Source organism: Polypterus senegalus, chromosome 8 (genome assembly GCF_016835505.1).
Source record: "Polypterus senegalus isolate Bchr_013 chromosome 8, ASM1683550v1, whole genome shotgun sequence".
NCBI classification, from domain to species: domain Eukaryota; kingdom Metazoa; phylum Chordata; class Cladistia; order Polypteriformes; family Polypteridae; genus Polypterus; species Polypterus senegalus.
This window is the reverse complement of record NC_053161.1, coordinates 74148709-74167421: the sequence shown is the minus strand read 5'-3', so window position 1 is coordinate 74167421 and position 18713 is coordinate 74148709. Positions and strand designations below refer to the sequence as shown.

At 39.9% G+C, this 18713-nt stretch overlaps 1 protein-coding gene across 2 annotated transcripts; it reads left to right on the top strand.

Moving 5' to 3' along the window:
• The first annotated feature begins 2005 nt into the window (after positions 1-2005).
• LOC120534056 (proline and serine-rich protein 2) lies at positions 2006-18504 on the top strand. Of its 2 annotated transcripts, none has more exons than XM_039761299.1 (4): positions 2006-2220; positions 6211-6436; positions 15833-16103; positions 16764-18504. In XM_039761299.1, the coding sequence occupies exons 2-4, from the start codon at positions 6302-6304 to the stop codon at positions 17687-17689; spliced, it is 1332 nt and encodes a 443-aa protein (XP_039617233.1). In that variant the 5' UTR covers positions 2006-2220; positions 6211-6301; the 3' UTR covers positions 17690-18504. The 2 variants fall into 2 exon arrangements, with proteins under 2 accessions (XP_039617233.1, XP_039617232.1); XM_039761298.1 differs by lacking the exon at positions 2006-2220 and adding an exon at positions 2234-2288.
• Positions 18505-18713: the final 209 nt, after the last annotated feature.

Below are 18713 nucleotides of genomic sequence, written 5' to 3'. Positions count from 1 at the left end.
ACAGCACGACTTGAGGGTAACACAATGGAGCCGTCTGGCCGCATAGCATGCGGCCGGCCAGATGTTTGCTGGTGAGGGTGAGGCGGGCAAACAATTTTCTACCTGTTCTTTCTGCATCAGGATTTTGTGCTTCATTGAAACTGCTGGCTTCTTTTCCATGAAGTAGAAGGCACACTTGTAATGCTTCCTTGGTAGCTGCTTTAAAATTTGTGCCTGGAAAGTTAATGTTGGAGATGCACCCCTCACAAAGACAATTTCACATACTACTAGAAGCAGTATTTTTCTAGGTAAGACATTACATTGAGCACCGAGTAAAGTGTTATTTTAAGCATTTTATCAATAACAGAGTTAGGGTAGGGCTGTGTCAGTGTGCCTCTGCAAATTAAAAAGTTAAAGGTTACTTATACACTGAAAATGAAAGGAGGTTAAAGACACAACATTTTGGCTGCATAGCCTTAATCAGTGTGCGACTCAAAGAGAAAGAGCAGGTAACATAAATAGATGGGAAAAGAGGGATAGAACCAGGACAGATGAAAGGAAAAAAGGAGAGTGTAGGTGAGAAAAAGCTGTCATTAGAGTGGATGAAGGGAGAGATTAAAAAGTTATTCAGTCATTAAAATCTGAAGAAAATGTGACAACAGTGTGAGAATGAGATTAGCTTCTTCTCATTTGTTGAGACGTGTCTTTGAAGCCCTGTGAAAGAACACAATAAGAAAGATGAATGTGGCAATGATGAATGGATGCAAACTGTTCTACAATAGGCTTTGTACATTCTTTGATTTTAATAATAATAATTATAATACTTCATTACATTTATATAGCACTTTTCTCAGTACTCAAAGCGCTATCCACACAGGGAGGAATCAGGAATGGCTCAAATGTGCTCTCTGAGATGGTCTGCTAACTGTTTCCCTTTTACACCAATGTGCAGTAGATGGCTGGACATCTCCTACAAGAAAAAGTAAGAGTTTTTGAACTATAAGGAAGCCCATTGTTTAATACTGAATTTACTTGAGGGACCAGATAGAAGGCTATTATTGTTTATGGCATATTATTAACAGAACAGCTCCCGTTAAGTTATATTGTTATTTTAAAAATAAGGAAAAGTCAGTCAGTCACTTTCCAACTGGCTATATCCTAACACAGGGTCACGGGGTCTACTGGAGCCAATCCCAGCCAGCACAGGATGCAAGGCAGGAACAAACCCCGGGCAGGGTGCCAGCCCACCACAGGGCACACACACACACAGTAAAAATTATTACATGAATTTGCACACCATCTAGTGATGCTGTGCCATACTGGCTGTTCAGGCAGACACTACTGATTTCAGGTATCTGAAAGCCACTAGGATGTCAGGTTAAGATAACTTGAGATACATTACAGATACCAGTACATGTATTCAAGATATCTTCGTTAAACTAGACAACGATTTAGCATGTTAATAATCAGGATGTGCGGGCGAAACTCGAGTTCCCACAAAATGATATGCACCATCACGCTTCATTTGTCCACTTTGTGACCCGATCAGATGGATGTTTGGGCGCGGGTAGGAGCGTCTGTGAAGTTGCGATTTCTACTCTGTCCTCGTAGGACAGACACCCACACTTTTAGCATGATTCTCGATCATCTCTATTCACTCTGCATTACTTACATAGCGACAGTTTGTGCCAATTACACGGCCGTACACATTTGTGTTTATTTTTTCGGGTCAGACATTCGCTCCTAGTTTCATAATTTCGCCTTTCCCTTGTTTTCTCTGTGACCGAGGCGTGGATTTTGCTAACCTGCAAGCGGGATCTCAAGACTGGTCGAGCAATGTCAACGCGTCTGGTAGTCATCTGTGCTCTCCCTGCATTTATGAACCCAGCATAAAGGCTGACACGGCGTGTTTGACAAGTACAAGTAAGTCGCCTGAGATTCGTCGTAGTGTAAACTGAGACAAAATCGCAGAAACAAGGGGGCGGCACCTGTCCCTTTAACTGAAGGTAAAACATAGGGGCGGAGGGTAGTTAGGTAGGTACCGCGTATTTCCGCGTCGCTGTGCTGCTAATGAGAAGTGGGTTGTTTAGCCTCGGAGCGTCAGTACGGAGAGTGCCCGTCAGTTTGCTGCTATATTTGATGAGTTCGGTAGGTTACCTGGACTGTTGCAATGGCAGGGGATTGGTAACTGAGGAGTTCTCGTATCCTTAAAAACTACATCACCAGAGCCCTACTTTCCAGGTGAGCAATCCCGGCGCGGTTTGTCTCCGCTGTCGTAGCTACTGGAGTGCGATGTCGATCGTCAACAGGTGCGAGATGAGCCGCGCGGAACGAGCGATTGTAGTCTCGGGTGTCTCGTGTTCGAGGAGCTCGCGCATTGAAGTGTTTATTCAGATCAAATGGTGCCGGCGAAAGGTTTCTTCAACCCGCAGGACGTATGACTGAGGAATTGGGGCGCTTTACAAAGTACTGTAGTACTTCTTGAGAAAATGTAGAAAAAGGAGCTGTCGGCGCAGTGTCCATCAAGTGCCTCCACCTGAGTGTGACTAAACGGATTTCGAAACGCATTACTTGACTTATTTTCGCGTTTGCGGCTATTCTTGGTACAGAGTTTCCAGTGTAAATTAAACGAGATGGGGGATATTTTAATCGCTTCACTTTAGTTTTCTGATCGCACGCGACGATTTCGCTCTTCCTCCGACTTTTCCCTGTTTATATCACTAATTAGCGGCCGGAATGGCAGCTATGCGCTCCACCAGTTCTTTTTGCCTAAACGCCCACGGGTGTGGTCACGCTTGCCCACACCAGGGGTCCCATCGGACTCACAGTCCAGTGCTGTATTTATCGCAAAGTTTAAAAAGTAATGATGACCCACCAAATTTAGGGATTTAGATGTAGACATCTCATTTTACATTTTAACTCGAAAACCCCCGGCAATGTGCTGCTCAACTTTTATTTCCCACTTTTGAAGAAATTGGCGACAGTAAATTAAGCACATGTATAAAGCAGGCAGTAGGCACTATTAGCCAACTGCGAAGCACGGCAGTTCCAAGAAACCTCACCAAAATCTTACATATGTATAGGTGAGTCTGTTAAATTCTGTGCCGGGGTTTGTGTGCTGTGCCTCTGCCAGTACGCGCACTCAGGCGGACGAAAGCAAATCATTATTTCTGTTGAGCTATGGTCTCGGTATTTTTATCCCCATAATGTTTATGACCCAATCGTCTGCTCTCCAACTCGCTTTGTCCATCGCAAGAGGGAAACGTACACTGGAGAAGGCCGCCGCTGGATTATTTATGACTACGTCTGGAAAATGTAAAATTCTAGAATATTGCTTGATACTGATAACATGCACATGTGTGATGTCACGAATTCCTTAAACTGGTCAGACCAGGTTCCATGTCTTCGACTATTTTCTTTGCCACACCGCTTAAACGCCCTTTACCTTAACCAGGCTCGTTAGGCACAGTACCATAGCACAGCACTTGAACCTCAGTTCGCTCCCTTAGCTAGGATGTCTAATAAGTGCAGTTTGCGTACTTCTCTGCTGCTTTCTGTTGTAGGGGTGTGTGTGATTCTGCCCAGCGATTGGTTAGTATCTCCTTCAGCATAAAAAACATTTAAGTTAACAAAAATAGAATTTCTGCCATAAGATTTATATCTGGACTATGATCAAATATCTGAAACGCTGAAATTAAAACTATTTTAAGCTAGTGTGGCGAGTTGGCGGCTCCAAGGTGAAGCCCATGCTCAGTATTCCGCTCGTAAGAGTCGCAGGTCTCGTTGACTTGTAAAGCTGAATCAGTGTCGTCCTTTGGGACTTCCGGGGCTTTAGCGCCTGATCAATCGGAACTCTCCCAGCCCACGTTCCTATCCGTTCAGCGTACTGGTCATACCAGTCGACGGTGCAAAAACTCCACGGTGTACCCCTAGTGAGGTAAAGGAATTATCGCGGTGGGGGTGTAAACCCCTAATAAGTGCTGAAGCTAGCGTCGCCCCCGAGATGAAATGCCAATGTGAATGAAGGTGCCCTACGTTTTGGGCTGTGCTGTGTTTAATTTACGGAAAAATGTTTAACTGAATCATATGAAACTTCTTTTTGGGAAGGTGGCGGCTGTAGCATTGTTTGTTATAGTGGAATTTAAAATCACTAACACCAGCCAATGAAAACTATTGCAGCATTTTGATAGTTGACAGTGAATTGGGGAAATGGTTCGGAAACGGACAGACTGTTTGAGTAAATATCCATTTTATCAAATACGTGGCGTAGAAAACCAGACATATTTTGCAATGTGTCGGTGCCATCTATCCATTTTCTGTACCAGCTTTAGTTTTAAAGATCAGGGTCGCTGAGCCCTCTGGCTGCTGCCGTCACACAACTGAATCTTCTGAATATATATTTTACTATTTTTATAGCATCGATCAAACAGTGCCGACATAATTGTGGCCAAACAGTTACTTTTGGAACATTACAATTACCTTACGCACAAACGGAAAGGAATTTCACCGACTCTAGAATAGAACCCTGCGCCCTACCATAGTACGAGCGTGTGGAGATTTACAACTCTTGCTATTTACGGGGACAATCAAGTCCGTTAACCATTTGAATCAATGGACATCAGGAAATCCTCAGATTCCGGTAATGCGCACCTGTAATTCACGTGCAGTGGCGCAGCCGCCAACCAGAAATGTAATTTTAAGGGAGGATGGGAATGCACATGCATTATGTACGCTGTATTTCCTTTTATGATCAACCAGCCGGAACTATCATAAAAATTAATTTAGGTATAGGTTTCTAACCAGAAAAGGAATCCAACTCTCTGCTACGTCTATACTTGTAACGTACTTGCCGGTAAATTCCACAATCAAATTGAAGCATACAGTAGTGACGGACGGCGCAGCACCTAAAATTAATACTGTTAATTATGATTTCATGTTGGGTTTCTGTTAAGTCCACTCAGGAGTTGTAAGAGTGACTTCAGTGTAATATAACAATAACCAGTCGGAATACTTTCTGTTTCAAACAGTTGTGTTTAATTTTGGTTTGTAGCTTTTAACAATGGGAATATTTTATTAAAGCCAGGAGGGGGGTAAGTTTCCCTACCACCATTAACCGATGCTGCCTGGTGTATACATGTCAGTATCGGGGCTAAAGAGGACAGACTGAATTTGAATATGGCCGTTTGTAGTGGTTGTCTGCATTACTTGAATGTACAACGCTACCAGTATTAAGAAAAGAGTAAAGAAGTGTTTTTCTTGGTAAAATCGAGTGTGTTTGTTTATCATAGTACGAACAGTACTGTACTGCACACAGAATGGAAGTGAAGGCCAATAACGGGTGCGTTTATTTATAATAAAAGCCAATAAACACGAGGCCACGTGCACCTCACAGGCTTACTGAAACGATCACCGACCACCTAGAGAGACACTAGCGTTCACCCCCCCTCATTCAATATGATGCCGTTTACCTTTTATTTCCTTGCAGAACGCCTTTCCCACTTTACCGATCAGCACGGTCATTCCTCGCTGGTGCGGTTTGCGTACTCTTCGAAGAGAAGCTCCCTCAGAGATGACCAAACATAGTTCAAGTCCTGGCTTTATCGCTGTCAAAGTAGCTTTCAGTGTCTGTGTGTTCTCCTAAATATTTTTATTCTAATTCCCAAAAACCTTCTTGGATTGATTTTTTTTTTCTTCCTTTCTTTCTACTGGTCCGTTTTGCAACTCTTGTAACATGCTGGCCTTCCTTACACGGTTAGTTTCTTTCTGTCAAGGCATGCAGTCATTCATACAGCTGGATGATAAACTATAACGGAATAGAATATTTTAACGCAGTTTTCTCTCATCCGTTACGCGTGCGCAGCCGAGACAATATCGTTAACACGAACGAAAATGGTTGTGTGCGCATGCCAGCGGACTACTTAAGTCGCAGATCGAGTTGTTTTCGTATAATTTTAATTGTGTGTGATTGAGCTGTGGAGTTTTGTACAGTTGTATAGTTTGTTTTACGCAGAATAGAACTTCGAGAATTTCAGCGTGACGTTATTCGGTGGCCTCTGCGCTAATGAATAAAATTGGTTGAACAGAAGGGCTTTACACTTTTCATGTGCAGAGGAATTGCTGTAGCATGCTAGGCCCTTTCACAGCGATGCTAATTTTTAATAAAACTGATTCTTTTGTGGGTATGAAAAGCGGAGGCAAAGACTAATACTCAAATTATCTGTATCTTTCTAGATGTACACACAGTGAAGATTTCTTCATTCAATGGCACTTTAGGCCAGCTTCAACAAAGATCACTTTAAGAAATACATACTCACTCTGTAAAATGCCAACAAAATACGCTGACTCCGGTTCATCAACAATGGAAATTCAAATGACGCCGAAACACAAAATGACTTTTGGAATTAATGGAAACCATGAAGGTCCAGGAGGTCATACGCTGCCAAGGAGTGACGCCTTTGTAAGTTATGCTAGTTATTGCTGATTTTTCACACTAGGTTTGTACAATTTGTTTCTCATGTGAGACATCATAATGGGTTTTAGTAGGTTGACAGGCTGATCTTTTGGAAAAGGCACCTGACTGTATACCACTCCTGTGTTAGTGTAGTCACCAGCCATGGGCATCATAGTGTATATGTTTGTGTGTGTTTGGTAATGATTACCTAGGGTGGTGACAGTGGGGGCTCGAATCTTGAAATGAAAAGGACATGTGATAGACATGGATCCAGAGGAAGGGGCTCGCAGACATTGCTTTTTATTTTTTTTATGGGGCCCAGAATCCTGTACTACACTCCTTCCTCAATTGTTCCTGTGCTTGACTGCCTCTTAAAAAATAAACCTTTCCTCCTCTGGTGCAATGGCATTGTGTGAGCACTTCCCCCTGGGGTCCTTTGCTTTATTCCAGACCTTGTTGTGTTGCTCATATATTCTTACTTTGTCTTAAGAGGGCTTTCTGTGGGTAGTTCAGTATCTTCCTACATCCTAAACATGTTAGATTGAATTTCAATTTATTAGGGCATGAATGTGTATGTATAGAGCTTTTTGTGTTGTTTCATTTTTTTTCCCCTTTTGTGTTCATGCCTGCATGGGTTTTTCTTTCCTGTACTCTGACTTAACTCCCACATCCCCAAGACATGCATGTTAAGTTGCTTGCTTGGCCGCATGCAATAGTGGGCTATGCTGTGGACTGGTGACCATTCAGACGTTGGTATCGGCCTTGTATCCAACTGACAGAATGCAGCCACCTGTGACCCTGAACCGGAGGGAATGACTTTGGGAATGTTATCAACGAGTGTGGGTATGTGCCATATTAAGTTCTTGGCATTCCATCAAGGATCTGTTCCTACTAGGAATGGAGGGTTCCGGAAGGTCCTTGACTCTCTATGCAAAAGTGTGTTTGCAAAATAGATTGGATTTTTTTTTTATTATAATTATTATTATTATAAAACTCTATTCTTATAAATCAGTGTAGTACAGTGTATGCTATAGAAAGTTAATGTGAAATAACATTCTACAACTAACTTAAATAGCAGTTACAGGTACTATACTGAGGTGATATTTAGATTTAGGGAAGGTTTGACTGAAGACAAAAAACATTAACTGTTTAGTCACAGAATTCTAACTTAACTCCTAGAAAGCTGTTTTAATTGAGCAGCAGTAGCACTTCTTTAACATAATAGCTCTGCTGAACTTTTGGGTTGGCAGACAGTAATGGCCAAAACTGAAGACAAGTTCAGTTTGTTTTTTTTTATGTCCAGATTAGTTTATTGCAATCATTGCTGACTTGTGCATTTGTTTTTGGACTGAAATTTAAAATATGAGCACTACATAAGAAATGAGACATTGACCCATGTATGCATATACAGAAATATTCTGAATGCAAATGCCCAGTGACCTTGAAAGTTGTTTAACTTTTTCTGGCCGCTGATTCAAGTATCTGGCTATGGTGTAGTGCGGTAAGCACAAAAAGCACTATTCATATTGAGATACAGGCTTTGAGGGGTGCATTTTCTAAAAAAGAGAGTGCATTTTCTCTTCTTTCTAAGTCCCTAATGTAGTAGCTACATGAACTGATCTCACAATTTTAAAGTGGGCAATTTTGACTCTTGCAACATGCTACTGCCCATCCAAAGACCGCAACTTGTAAGGTTTAGTGCCATATAAGAGCTCATTTGGCAGCACACATAGGAAACCGCACACGTAAAAAAAAAAAAACACATCAATCAGAATTTTAGTAGATTTGTCTCATTTTATGCTCATTAGGAGATATTTACAATCATCTCAGCTTGGTTTGAATTGGGAGCAAAGAGCCTTTATATCATATAACCTTTGCTGCTAGCACAGGGTCTCGCTGATTAACAGACTTTCTTGGGTGGGACATAAATTATGAAACCTGCTTACTCCAATTCAGCAACCCTGGAATTTACCATAGCAGCATTGGGTTCAAGAAAGGAATCTGTCCTAAACAGCATACCAGTGCATTACAGGACCCCCCCCCACACACACAAAGACACGGTCAAAAACGAGCTACATTTTAATCCACAGTTAAACCTAATCAGCATGTCTTTCAGGGAGAAAAATCTGCACAAACAAGGGGAGAACATGTAAACTACACACTGATGACCTCCTGGCAGTAAATCCATAAAACAGCAGCCCTAACCACTTGACCTGCTGTGCCACCCACTAGAATTGGTGAATGCTGACGAAAAAGGGACAGTTGGCTTAAGATGCTTGATGGACTTGATAGTTTTGTTTGCACTGTACATTCTATCAAGTGGAACTGACAATAGTGAAAATTAATAAAAGCAATGTGAACTGCTGTAAAAAAAAAAAAAAAAATTGGAAATAAGATGCACATTTAATGTCGCCCATCTTGGAGATCTCTTTTTCTTCAGCATAATGTCACTGCAGTTGTTAGATATTTTCAGACAATAGTCTAGAAAACCTCATGGTAGAGCAGACCTATAATTATCTGTGATCTATCAAAGAGACAGGAACACAAAACTGTTCGGTGATGCTGTCAGATTAGCAATGGAGGTAAATAAACTTTAATAGGCATGTGTATGGTGCCACACCCTCTCCTTCTTTAAAAATGAGCGCATTTAGACAAACACACACGTCTAAGTTGAGCACACACTTTTTTTTTGTGGATCTGGTTTGACATGTGAATAAAGTACATCTGTGTTTTGCTCTCTGAACAGGGTGGATCCGGAAAACTTTGCAATTTCTATTTCTGGTTGTACTGAAACAGAAAGTTTATTCAGCTCTGTGCATGGGCTGCTTACTACTGTGCCCCTAGTTTTCTTGTACTGCCTTTTAGATTTATAATAATTCCTAAAATAAATTCCTGTAATATATAATGGATTAGAGAACGTTATGTAATGTTATAATTGTGATTTGTAGAGAAATCTGTTTAAGTAGCAGGCTCTTTTGAACAAAGAGAATCTTATGATAAGCTAATGCAGTGGGATTGATCAGCCTTAAAGAATGAAGCAAAGTAGTGTGTGTGTGTGTGTGTGTTGTTGGTTTTTTTTTTTTTTGGACTGAGTAATTAGACTTTTGAAATCTAGTGAGCAAGGTCATTGCTGCAGTATTTGTTTGAAATATTTAACTGATAGGCTGCTGGTGTTTTTGCTGTCAACAAAAACAAAAGCCAGTATTTAAAACTGAAAAGTGTACGGCCAAACTTATTTAACATGACGACGTTCGCCTTGCTGTGATACATCAAGTAATACTGGGCTGAGCTTATTTTAAAGAGGTGATTTTGTAGGACGGTAAACACTGCCATCTTTCTCATGTAATCTGTTTTCTGTTGGGGTGTCCAATTATTTTATTCACTATCTTCACTCTGGGGTTAATTACTTTCCATCTTCCATTAGTGTCATTGATCAGTCAGTTTTATTTTAAGTGATTTAGAGGAGTCTCGTAAAATAGAAATCGCTGAACATGATTTCTATGAGTACACTTGATTAGCTTTATTGTTAATAAAAAGTGATTTACAAATAAGTACACACTTCAGTTCTTTACCAGATGCTACAGGAGGAGCTCTAGCAGGGACATAATAAGGCCGTCAGTAGACCATAGCAGTTTCTAGGCTGCATTCCATTTTGCAACATTAAGATCATGCGAGTGACTGGAGTGAAGGATTTCGAGGTGACTGTGAGTGTTAGCAACCATTTTTAGTATCTCTCTTCTTTTTGTCATTTCTTTATGTTGATACTAGCTGTGCTACCTAATTTAAGTAATGCAATGCATGTCTCTGTTATGTCATTCGGTGTGGGATTCATAAAAGCAGTGTTAATGTTTGTGATGCACCATCTGTTTGAATGACAAATGCAGTGTATTTTATTACTAAAAATGTTTGTGATGCACTATTCTTTTTGGAATGACAGGGACATAGCAAATAGACACCTATCCTTTTATTATAAGGTATATATTATCTTGCTGGTATTGGCTTTTTTTTGTGTTCTGCAGGGCCAGCTAGGATGCATTTTGTAATGATTCTGTGTGATCTTTTAAAGATACTTTTACATAAATCTGTCTATCTAAGAATTATTTTACTTTCTAAATCAATTATATTACAATGGAATAATTTTGTGAATGTTATTTTTTGTGTGAAGCGCAATTGACCAGATTGGTTATTTGATAGCTAAGTAGGGTCTTTAAGCACCTACTCTCACTTTAGCTGACTCTCTGGGTGTGTGTGTGTGTTCATTTTTTTTCCTCTCTATCATCTCTGATGCTCAGAAAGGGCTGATGTGTTGTCAGTCCTTCAATCTGCCAATGATTTTAATGGTGACATGAATCACATGGTAGAAACTAACTCTGTCAGTCTATTTTCAGGCACTATCATATACATTAATACTTCTTTAGAGCAAGAAGGTCAATTTATAAGCCTTTGAGATGAATGCGAAAACTGGGGTACTCTGGTCAAATTCAGCATGTGGATCTGACGTCTTTTTAAGGGGCATTTTTAAGTTTAAAGACACCTCCCAACATTCTCATGTTACTTTTAAGAAGAAAGTACTGACCCAAATGCTGTTTTTTTCAATTGCAAAATCATTTTGACAAGTGTTTCATTTTCACCCTCTAACCAGATGCAACGAAGAGCTAACTGATTTTGTACTTTTTTGGTTTGACACCTTGATAAAGGAGCATGTAATATACCCAGTTAGCATGTGCAGCACTTGTTTACAGATTTGCAGTTTTGGTGAAGAACTGTCCCATTGTAAAGAGACCGAACAGTCATCCATTTTTAAACCTACTAAATTCAGTTAAAGGTCAAATGTCAGGACAGGCTCTTGACAATATCGGACAAGGCAGATTTTTGGATCACATGCCGGTCCATTGCAGAGCACCCTTTTTTTTTTTTCTCTCACACGCACACTTCAGCTCCTTCATGAATAGACAGTTTAGAGTTGTACATTAACCAATTACAGACCTGTAATAAATAGGGATGAAAACTGAAGAACATCCACATTGATAAGGAAACATTTGCATCACTTCACACAAATGGTGGCTAGGCTGATATTTGAATCCACTCTCCTAGAGATGAGTGACAGAAAATTCTTGCAAGTCAGAAAATCTTCAATGAAAATAGACTGTAGCAAACATGTCATTGGTGGACATTTTTATTAATTAAAACATTAAATAATCTTGAAAGGAATATCACCAAATGTAGAGAATACCTCAGTGGGGAACACTGAAAGCCAACTTAAGGGAATACTGGACTGTACACTGGACTTGTGCCTCTCTCAACCCGGTTCATCCTGAGCCTGCTTTGAGTGTGTATGCCGTCTCTTCCCCTCTTCTTCTCTCCACATTTTACCAGTGACACTCCCATGAAGCTAATTATTAGCCCATGAAAAGAGAACTGTTTAATAGCCCTGAGCGTGCAGGGAAGCTGAGCTGGCTGGGTGGCAGAGTTAGAATGCGGCTTGTTCAAGCCTTCTCCATTTCTGCTGATGCCAGCCACCTGGTTTTGACTCCTATTCTGTTCTATTTATTAATTTATTTATTTTCTTGAGCACTTGCCAATCTTTAAAGTCCCAATTTCTAATCCCCTGAGTGATGTCAAAAGAATTGCATGATGGTGGCACTTGTAGAGTTCTCCTTTGTCTCTGGTGTCACAGCTCTGGTGATTAATTTCTGCTTTCAGCATGAATAAGAGGTAATGAAGCCGTCCAATAGAATTTATAGTCTTGGTGATAAAGTTCTTTTTTTATGTAAATAATGAGAGGCTTTCATAACAGTGCTACGAAAACAAGATGGAATGCATATATAAACCAGCAGTCCTCTCACTGGCAAAAAAACATGTAGCACAGACCGATTGGACAACTGTCTGACATTAGTGGCAGGGTGGGATGTGGGTCTGTGTATTTGCACCCTACACACAGGACAAAGTTGGCTACATGCTAACTACAGTAACATACCAAAAGGTCTGAACCTGGAAATTTCAGGTTGGATACAGTAAACCAAACCATAAGCAAAACAACTGTTTGATATCCCCTGCTCAGAGCAGTAGATGGACCCATTTAGTGCCATTTCATAACACTGTACACCGTAACTGGAGAGGGATTTGAACTTTGAGGCAGTATTGCTAAATCACTGAACTGCCTGAAAAAAATTATGAGTAAAAAGTCAAGCTAGCTGTTCTTATAATGGTGATATGAAATAATCCAACAAAAGAGACAGTTGTTATGGTTAACATTATAGCAAGACTTTGTGTCTGGAGTGAGAAATGAAAAGTTCAACTAGGTGATGGAGATGCTCCTACTTGGGAGTGACAGCCCTTCCTATCTGGGACAATTTCATTATTGCTGGAGCTTTACAGTCTGGCAAGTCTGACTCTAAACACATTCTTGTCATTGAGAGAGAACACTGATGCCACCATATCTTTAGTGGATTCACTACAATGGACTGAATGAGTTTCTCACAGTTATGGTGAGGCACTAGCTATATAGCCACCACTACCGGAAGCCAGCCAACTCTGATTCCCCTGAAAGGTTGTCTTAATGTCACAAAAGAATGTTCACCTGTTTTTCTTCCTGGGATGTGTCTCGAGTAAGAATTCCTTGCCTATCTGGTACAGTCCAGCTTGAGCTGAATGTATGTGCAACACTCGTATCACTATGCTGGAGTTTATGGAACACAGTCATTAAGCAGGCATTCTTATGCTCTCCCAGTTACCATACCCTGATAACTTTGTAATCCAGTATATTCTGTAACGTAGCAACTGTGGATACGTAACGTAATGGCTATGTGACAAAAATGTCAAAAATTGAAGAATGATGGTGAGAAAACATGTTTTAGAGAAATTGTGGTGGTGGCTCTGCATCTGATTTAAAGTTAATCTGAAGTTTTGAATGTTTCTTCAAAGGTGTTTTATTCTTATGGATATACCAATTATCTTTCTAACTGTGGTATTTCTAGAAGTATTAGATCTGTGTCATTGATGGATGTTCCAAGTCCAAAAATGTACCAAATTACTCAGAACTTCTCAAATTTAAAAGAAGGATTACAGTGATTTGCAAAAGTGGCAGTCAAAACTGTGCACTTGAGAAAATATTGTGGGTAGAAAGTTCCTTGCATTGTAATTAAAAATCGCATAAAGCGGTTTGTTCCTAGAGTGCACACACTGTGACACGGCTTTTAAATCAAGTGAACAGCTGCTGTCCATACCTGCCCATTCACAGATCCAGTGTGAGGAACTGGGGAAGTCAACTGCCCGGCAGCTACCTCCTGAACTGATGAAGTGTCAGCAAACGTTCATATAAGTCTGCTTAATGCCTACATGTTGGCACCTAATATGTATCTCCTTCAATGTAATAGTAATTCTCAAACTTGCATAATACAGTTTAGGGGAATGGGAGCTAGAGTCTATCTCGCTGCTGTGAGGTGCAAGTCAAGAGCCAGTCATGGGCCACTCGCACTCCGTTTAGAATCGCCAGTTAGTCCAACCTGTTTGGGATGTAAGAAGAAAGCCTGGTTAAAACCCCATGTAGGCACAGGAGGAAGAGCCCTATGCAGTTTGCTCACTGACTGGGCACAGACACTGGATCTATTAGACAGTAGCACTAGCAACGGTGCCACCATTCTCATAACAATGTATACTTTAAGGGGGTCTCTGTTCTTTAGTGTAATTTTGTTGTTTGTATCATATCTAGAGAGTAAGTGGGTTGTTGTGAATGATGGGGCAGGAGCATTTGCAATATATGATCCCCTAGAAAACATTTTATCCATTTTCTTAACAATCTTGTCAGTCACAGAGCTCATTCTAGTAGCAATAAGTGTAAGAAAAGAATTGGCCAATGGTAGAACTTCAGGTCCTCCATCGCCATACAAGGCCAATTCAGAGGCCATTAGTCACTATGTTTTTGATGGAGGAGGTGCAGTGTGGGAGGATGTCATGAATTCCAGTACAACAGAAACTAGAAACAATCCTGATACAGTATTGGGAAAATAGGTTTTACCAAATAAATTTATTTATTTATTTTTTTAAATCAGTGAGTCAAACGACTAAACCAAAACCAGACAAAGGATCTGCTAACTACTGTTTTTTTTTTTTCTCACCTCCAGGTTTCATTAAACTAATCTTTCATGTGGTGCCCTAGTTTAAATAAATCCCAATTGTGATTAGTTAAATGTCTGTTCATTTATCCCTGCCTCGATTCTTTTTAGACTGCTTGTCTGTTTCAGGGAGCTGGTGTTCTGTGTTTAATGTAAGGTATTTGAGGAGCATTGTTTTTAACGAGCAGAGTTTCCTTCTTGCCACTTGCTCAGATAGTTTCCCTTTACCTTTGTGCTGAGCCGATGTGTGTGTCTGTCTTCTCATTACAGTAGCTGTTGAAAGCCCTATAACTTGATGTGCCCTCAAAGTCTGCCTCAGATTCTTAAGGAGGGGGTGGTTCAGGTTGAGCAGACAATTGTCTGTCTGTTGTCACAATGCAGACAAAAGAAGACCTTTAGGACATTGTGTGACCAGTTATCAGATGCAGTCCTCGGGGCCAAAGCAACGGAAATGCCCTACTTGGAGCCGAAAGTCATTAGACCTGCTGTAAAATCTTTGGTCATTTCAAAAGCCTTGCTCTGCTTTTCCCCAAATGGTTGTCGTGACTTGCTGAGAATGAAACCCACTGTCAAGTCTGCATTTAGTATTATGTTTTTTGTTGTTTATTTCATATAAATTGTGTCCACTGTTTTTCCAGGGCCAGGTTTGGGTGGGAATTCACTTAATATTCATGCACATGGTGCTTTGGGTCATTCTATACCAGCAGCTGTTATCTCCTTTCTAAAGCACTCTTTGCAGCAATGGGCCCAGAATTCAATTCCTGCTTTTATCTCGTTGTAAGACAATCTGCACATTTTAACAATACTCGTGGAAAGTCCAGTCGAAACATGGGATGGTTGCCCCACTTTTGAGCAGCTTTTGTAAGTTGCGGCTCACTTTTATGTTGTTATTGATTAAAGTATTTCCATTTTTCAGGGCTTGGACTGCTATAAATGCCCCTTAGAATTTAAAATAATCAGCATTGTCACCCCGACTGTATCATATTATTTGCATTAGTATCTTTCAGTACTTTGATGCAGGCCTGGAGTTCAGATGTAGTACTATTGGAAGGGACCTGCTGTGTTGTAGCATCCTGTTGATCTGGACTAGTGACCTGTGGTCACTTGACTGAAAATACCGTTGTGCTGTAAAGACTGTTACAGATTTAATTCTTCATTGTCCAGTTCATTAAGTTCTTTTTCTCTTCTGTGAGGAGGAGGAGGTTGGGAGCATGCGCTGATTACAGCACGTTGCCGCACCCACTGTGAAATATAACTGGATTTTCTTTTCCCTCTGTACCGCTTCCAGGATCATGATGATGACAACAGCTTTCAGTTTCTGTCGCATGAAGAAAAAGAATGTCTGATGTTTTTTGAGACCACCATCGATTCTTTTGATCATGATGATGAAGCTGAGATTGTCCAGCTATCTACTATCTCTCTTGATGAAGTTGATACTGCTAGACTTCCTCACACACAGAGTATTGAAGAGCAAGAAGACATCATAGACCTGGTACAAAAAAACCAAATCAATTTGGAAAGTAAACCTTTTGTAAGCAATTCTCCAACCTTTCCCAAAGGTATTGCACACAACTCTGAACATTTTTTTTTTTTTTTAAACTTCTTAAATGATAGGATTGACCTGTTCTAGCTTAGCTTTAAAAATTCAATTTCTTCCTTTTTGTGCATTTTTATTATTGCAATGATTATAATATTAAAGTAAGATCATTAAAGTGTTTGTATTGACCTGTATCCTTGCTGCTATATGGTTCAAATCCCTTATAGTTTGACTACCACTGACTGTTAATAAGGGCAGATCAGTGTCACAGTGGTTAGTGCTGCTGCCTAGCTTCCAGAGTTTGTATGTCATCCTCATATGTATGTTCTAACCTGGCTCTCTATGTATGTGTGGGAGAGGAGTGGACATTGCAATGCACTGGAGCTTCAGAGGCAGTCCTTGTCTTGCCTCCAAAGCTACCAGGAGAGGCTTTAGCCTTCTCAACCTTGAATTGAATTAAGTAGGGATAAGAATATTATGGTGACCCTTCATTAAAAAAAAATGGACTTCACTATCAGTGTTTGTTTTTTTCCATTGAGGATTTTGTACAAATATTAAGCATTAATTGTATTTTCTAAGTATATATGTTTCTAACGGATTAAGTTTAGAGGAAATGGTTTTTAGTTAGTCTGGATATATTTTTATTTTATGATCATTCATGTTTCTTTTACTTACAAAACAGATGATACTGGCTCCAGCTGGGTAGAAGAGATCAACGTGAAACCACCTATGACAAAGACCTTGTCTTCCTCTTCTTGCTCCCCTCTTCCTTCTCCACATCCAGAAGAAGACGATGATGTCCAGAAGGTCCAGAGGCAGAATTCCTTTAGTAACTTCCATCCTATAGGTTCAGTGCCAACCCCTGTCATTGTGGCCCAGAAGATTGCCCGCACGAGGTCTGTCAATAGGGAGTTGCCTTCAAGCTCAAAGTTTGATGAAAGAAAGAGGAGTTTAGATAATAAGTTTCTCTTCCCTTCTGGGAAACATTCTGACAATCCTGATCAGAAATTGCTGAAGTTACCTGGCAACATTAATCTCAATGCATGTCCAAAAAAAGTCATTGACACAATAGCAAGAGCTGCGGTAAATGTGCCAGAACGTAGAGCCCAAGTACTTGCCAACCTTCATGATACATTGTTTGCTCCATTAGATGCGGATGAGAGTCTAGAGAATATTCTAAGAAGAAATATCTCCTTCAAAGGTTCAACTCCTAACTTAAGTAGGCCAGAGGATTGTCTCATAGAGTCTGAACATATATCCAAAGTTTCATCTTCTCAAATAGATATAAGTACAAATGAAAATGTGACTGATGCATATCCACACAGAGAAACTGAACCCAAAACAACATCAGGTAATCGTGGGTTGAAATCGGCCTCGTTTAAGCCAGTTGGTAGCTCACCAGAAAATGTGAATAAACGTTCTTTTGCAAGCAGAAGTTTTCATGAAAGAAAAGTAGACACCCCATCATCAGAGGTAAGAAGATCATCTTCTTCTAGACCATCTGGTTTTCGTCCTTTGGGAGTTACAGTTCAGTTTTCTGGCCGAGACTCTGAAGAGTCCAGAAAAGAAGCTTTGAGGAAACTTGGACTTGTGAGGAGCTCTTCATGACATGCTTCATGGTGACATTTTGGATTTTAACCAATAAATGGACCTGTTGCACAACTCTAAATTTTCCCCGGAAAGCTAGACGCTGTAGGTTTTCTCCTAGCGCGTTTCTTGACAAATGCCATTGGTGTTCAAGCTGTTGTGAACTTTGTAGCATGAAATTTAGGGGTCTCCAGTCAGAAGAGCTAAGGCAAGAATGTTTGTTTATTTGAAGGCCTATGCATATAATTATATATTTTGCACAACAAACATCTTACAATTGTGTAGTTAATTATTTAATTTTTGAAATTTACTGTTAACATTATACTGTATGCATCAGCCACTTTTTTGAAAAAAAAAAGTTATACAGTGGCAATTACTGCTTTATTTCTTTGTACTCTTTATCACATGCTGGGAATAATTAAAAAAAAAAAAAATAAAAATGAAGGTGCAATGACAATAAGGTACTTCCACCAATGTAGAAAGACTGTGACATTTATAAATTCTGGGAAGACCCAAATCTATATATATATATATATATATATATATATATATATATATTGTATCGTTTATGCCTATATACATGCAAGTGTATTTGAATTGCTGCTTTAGTGTTATCTAGAAAAAAATTCAAATGCAATTGATCTTTGTAATTAATAGATCTTAAGTTTTTCCTTGTACTAACTGGATCTTGTTACATGATCTGACTTCATCCTGTGAAAGTTAAATCTGCCGAAACACATACACTCTTTAGCTGAGTTTTGCTGCCAGCACAGTGTAAGGATAAGCTCGAGCTTTAATAAAATAAAATATATATCATTTTATCATTGAGCAGAACAGCTACAGTTGTTCATATGTGTGTCTTGATCACTTGTATGATCTTTTTACTTCATTGACTTGCTTACCACAAACTTGTTCTAGTTAGAACAAACCAAATTATTGAATGAAATTGAAGCCCAGTCTCCCTTCAGGTATCTGCATGCCTGCCTTTTTTATGGATGTTGTCTGGCATTTGAATGAACACACTTAAAGTCGTGGAGCGATGGGT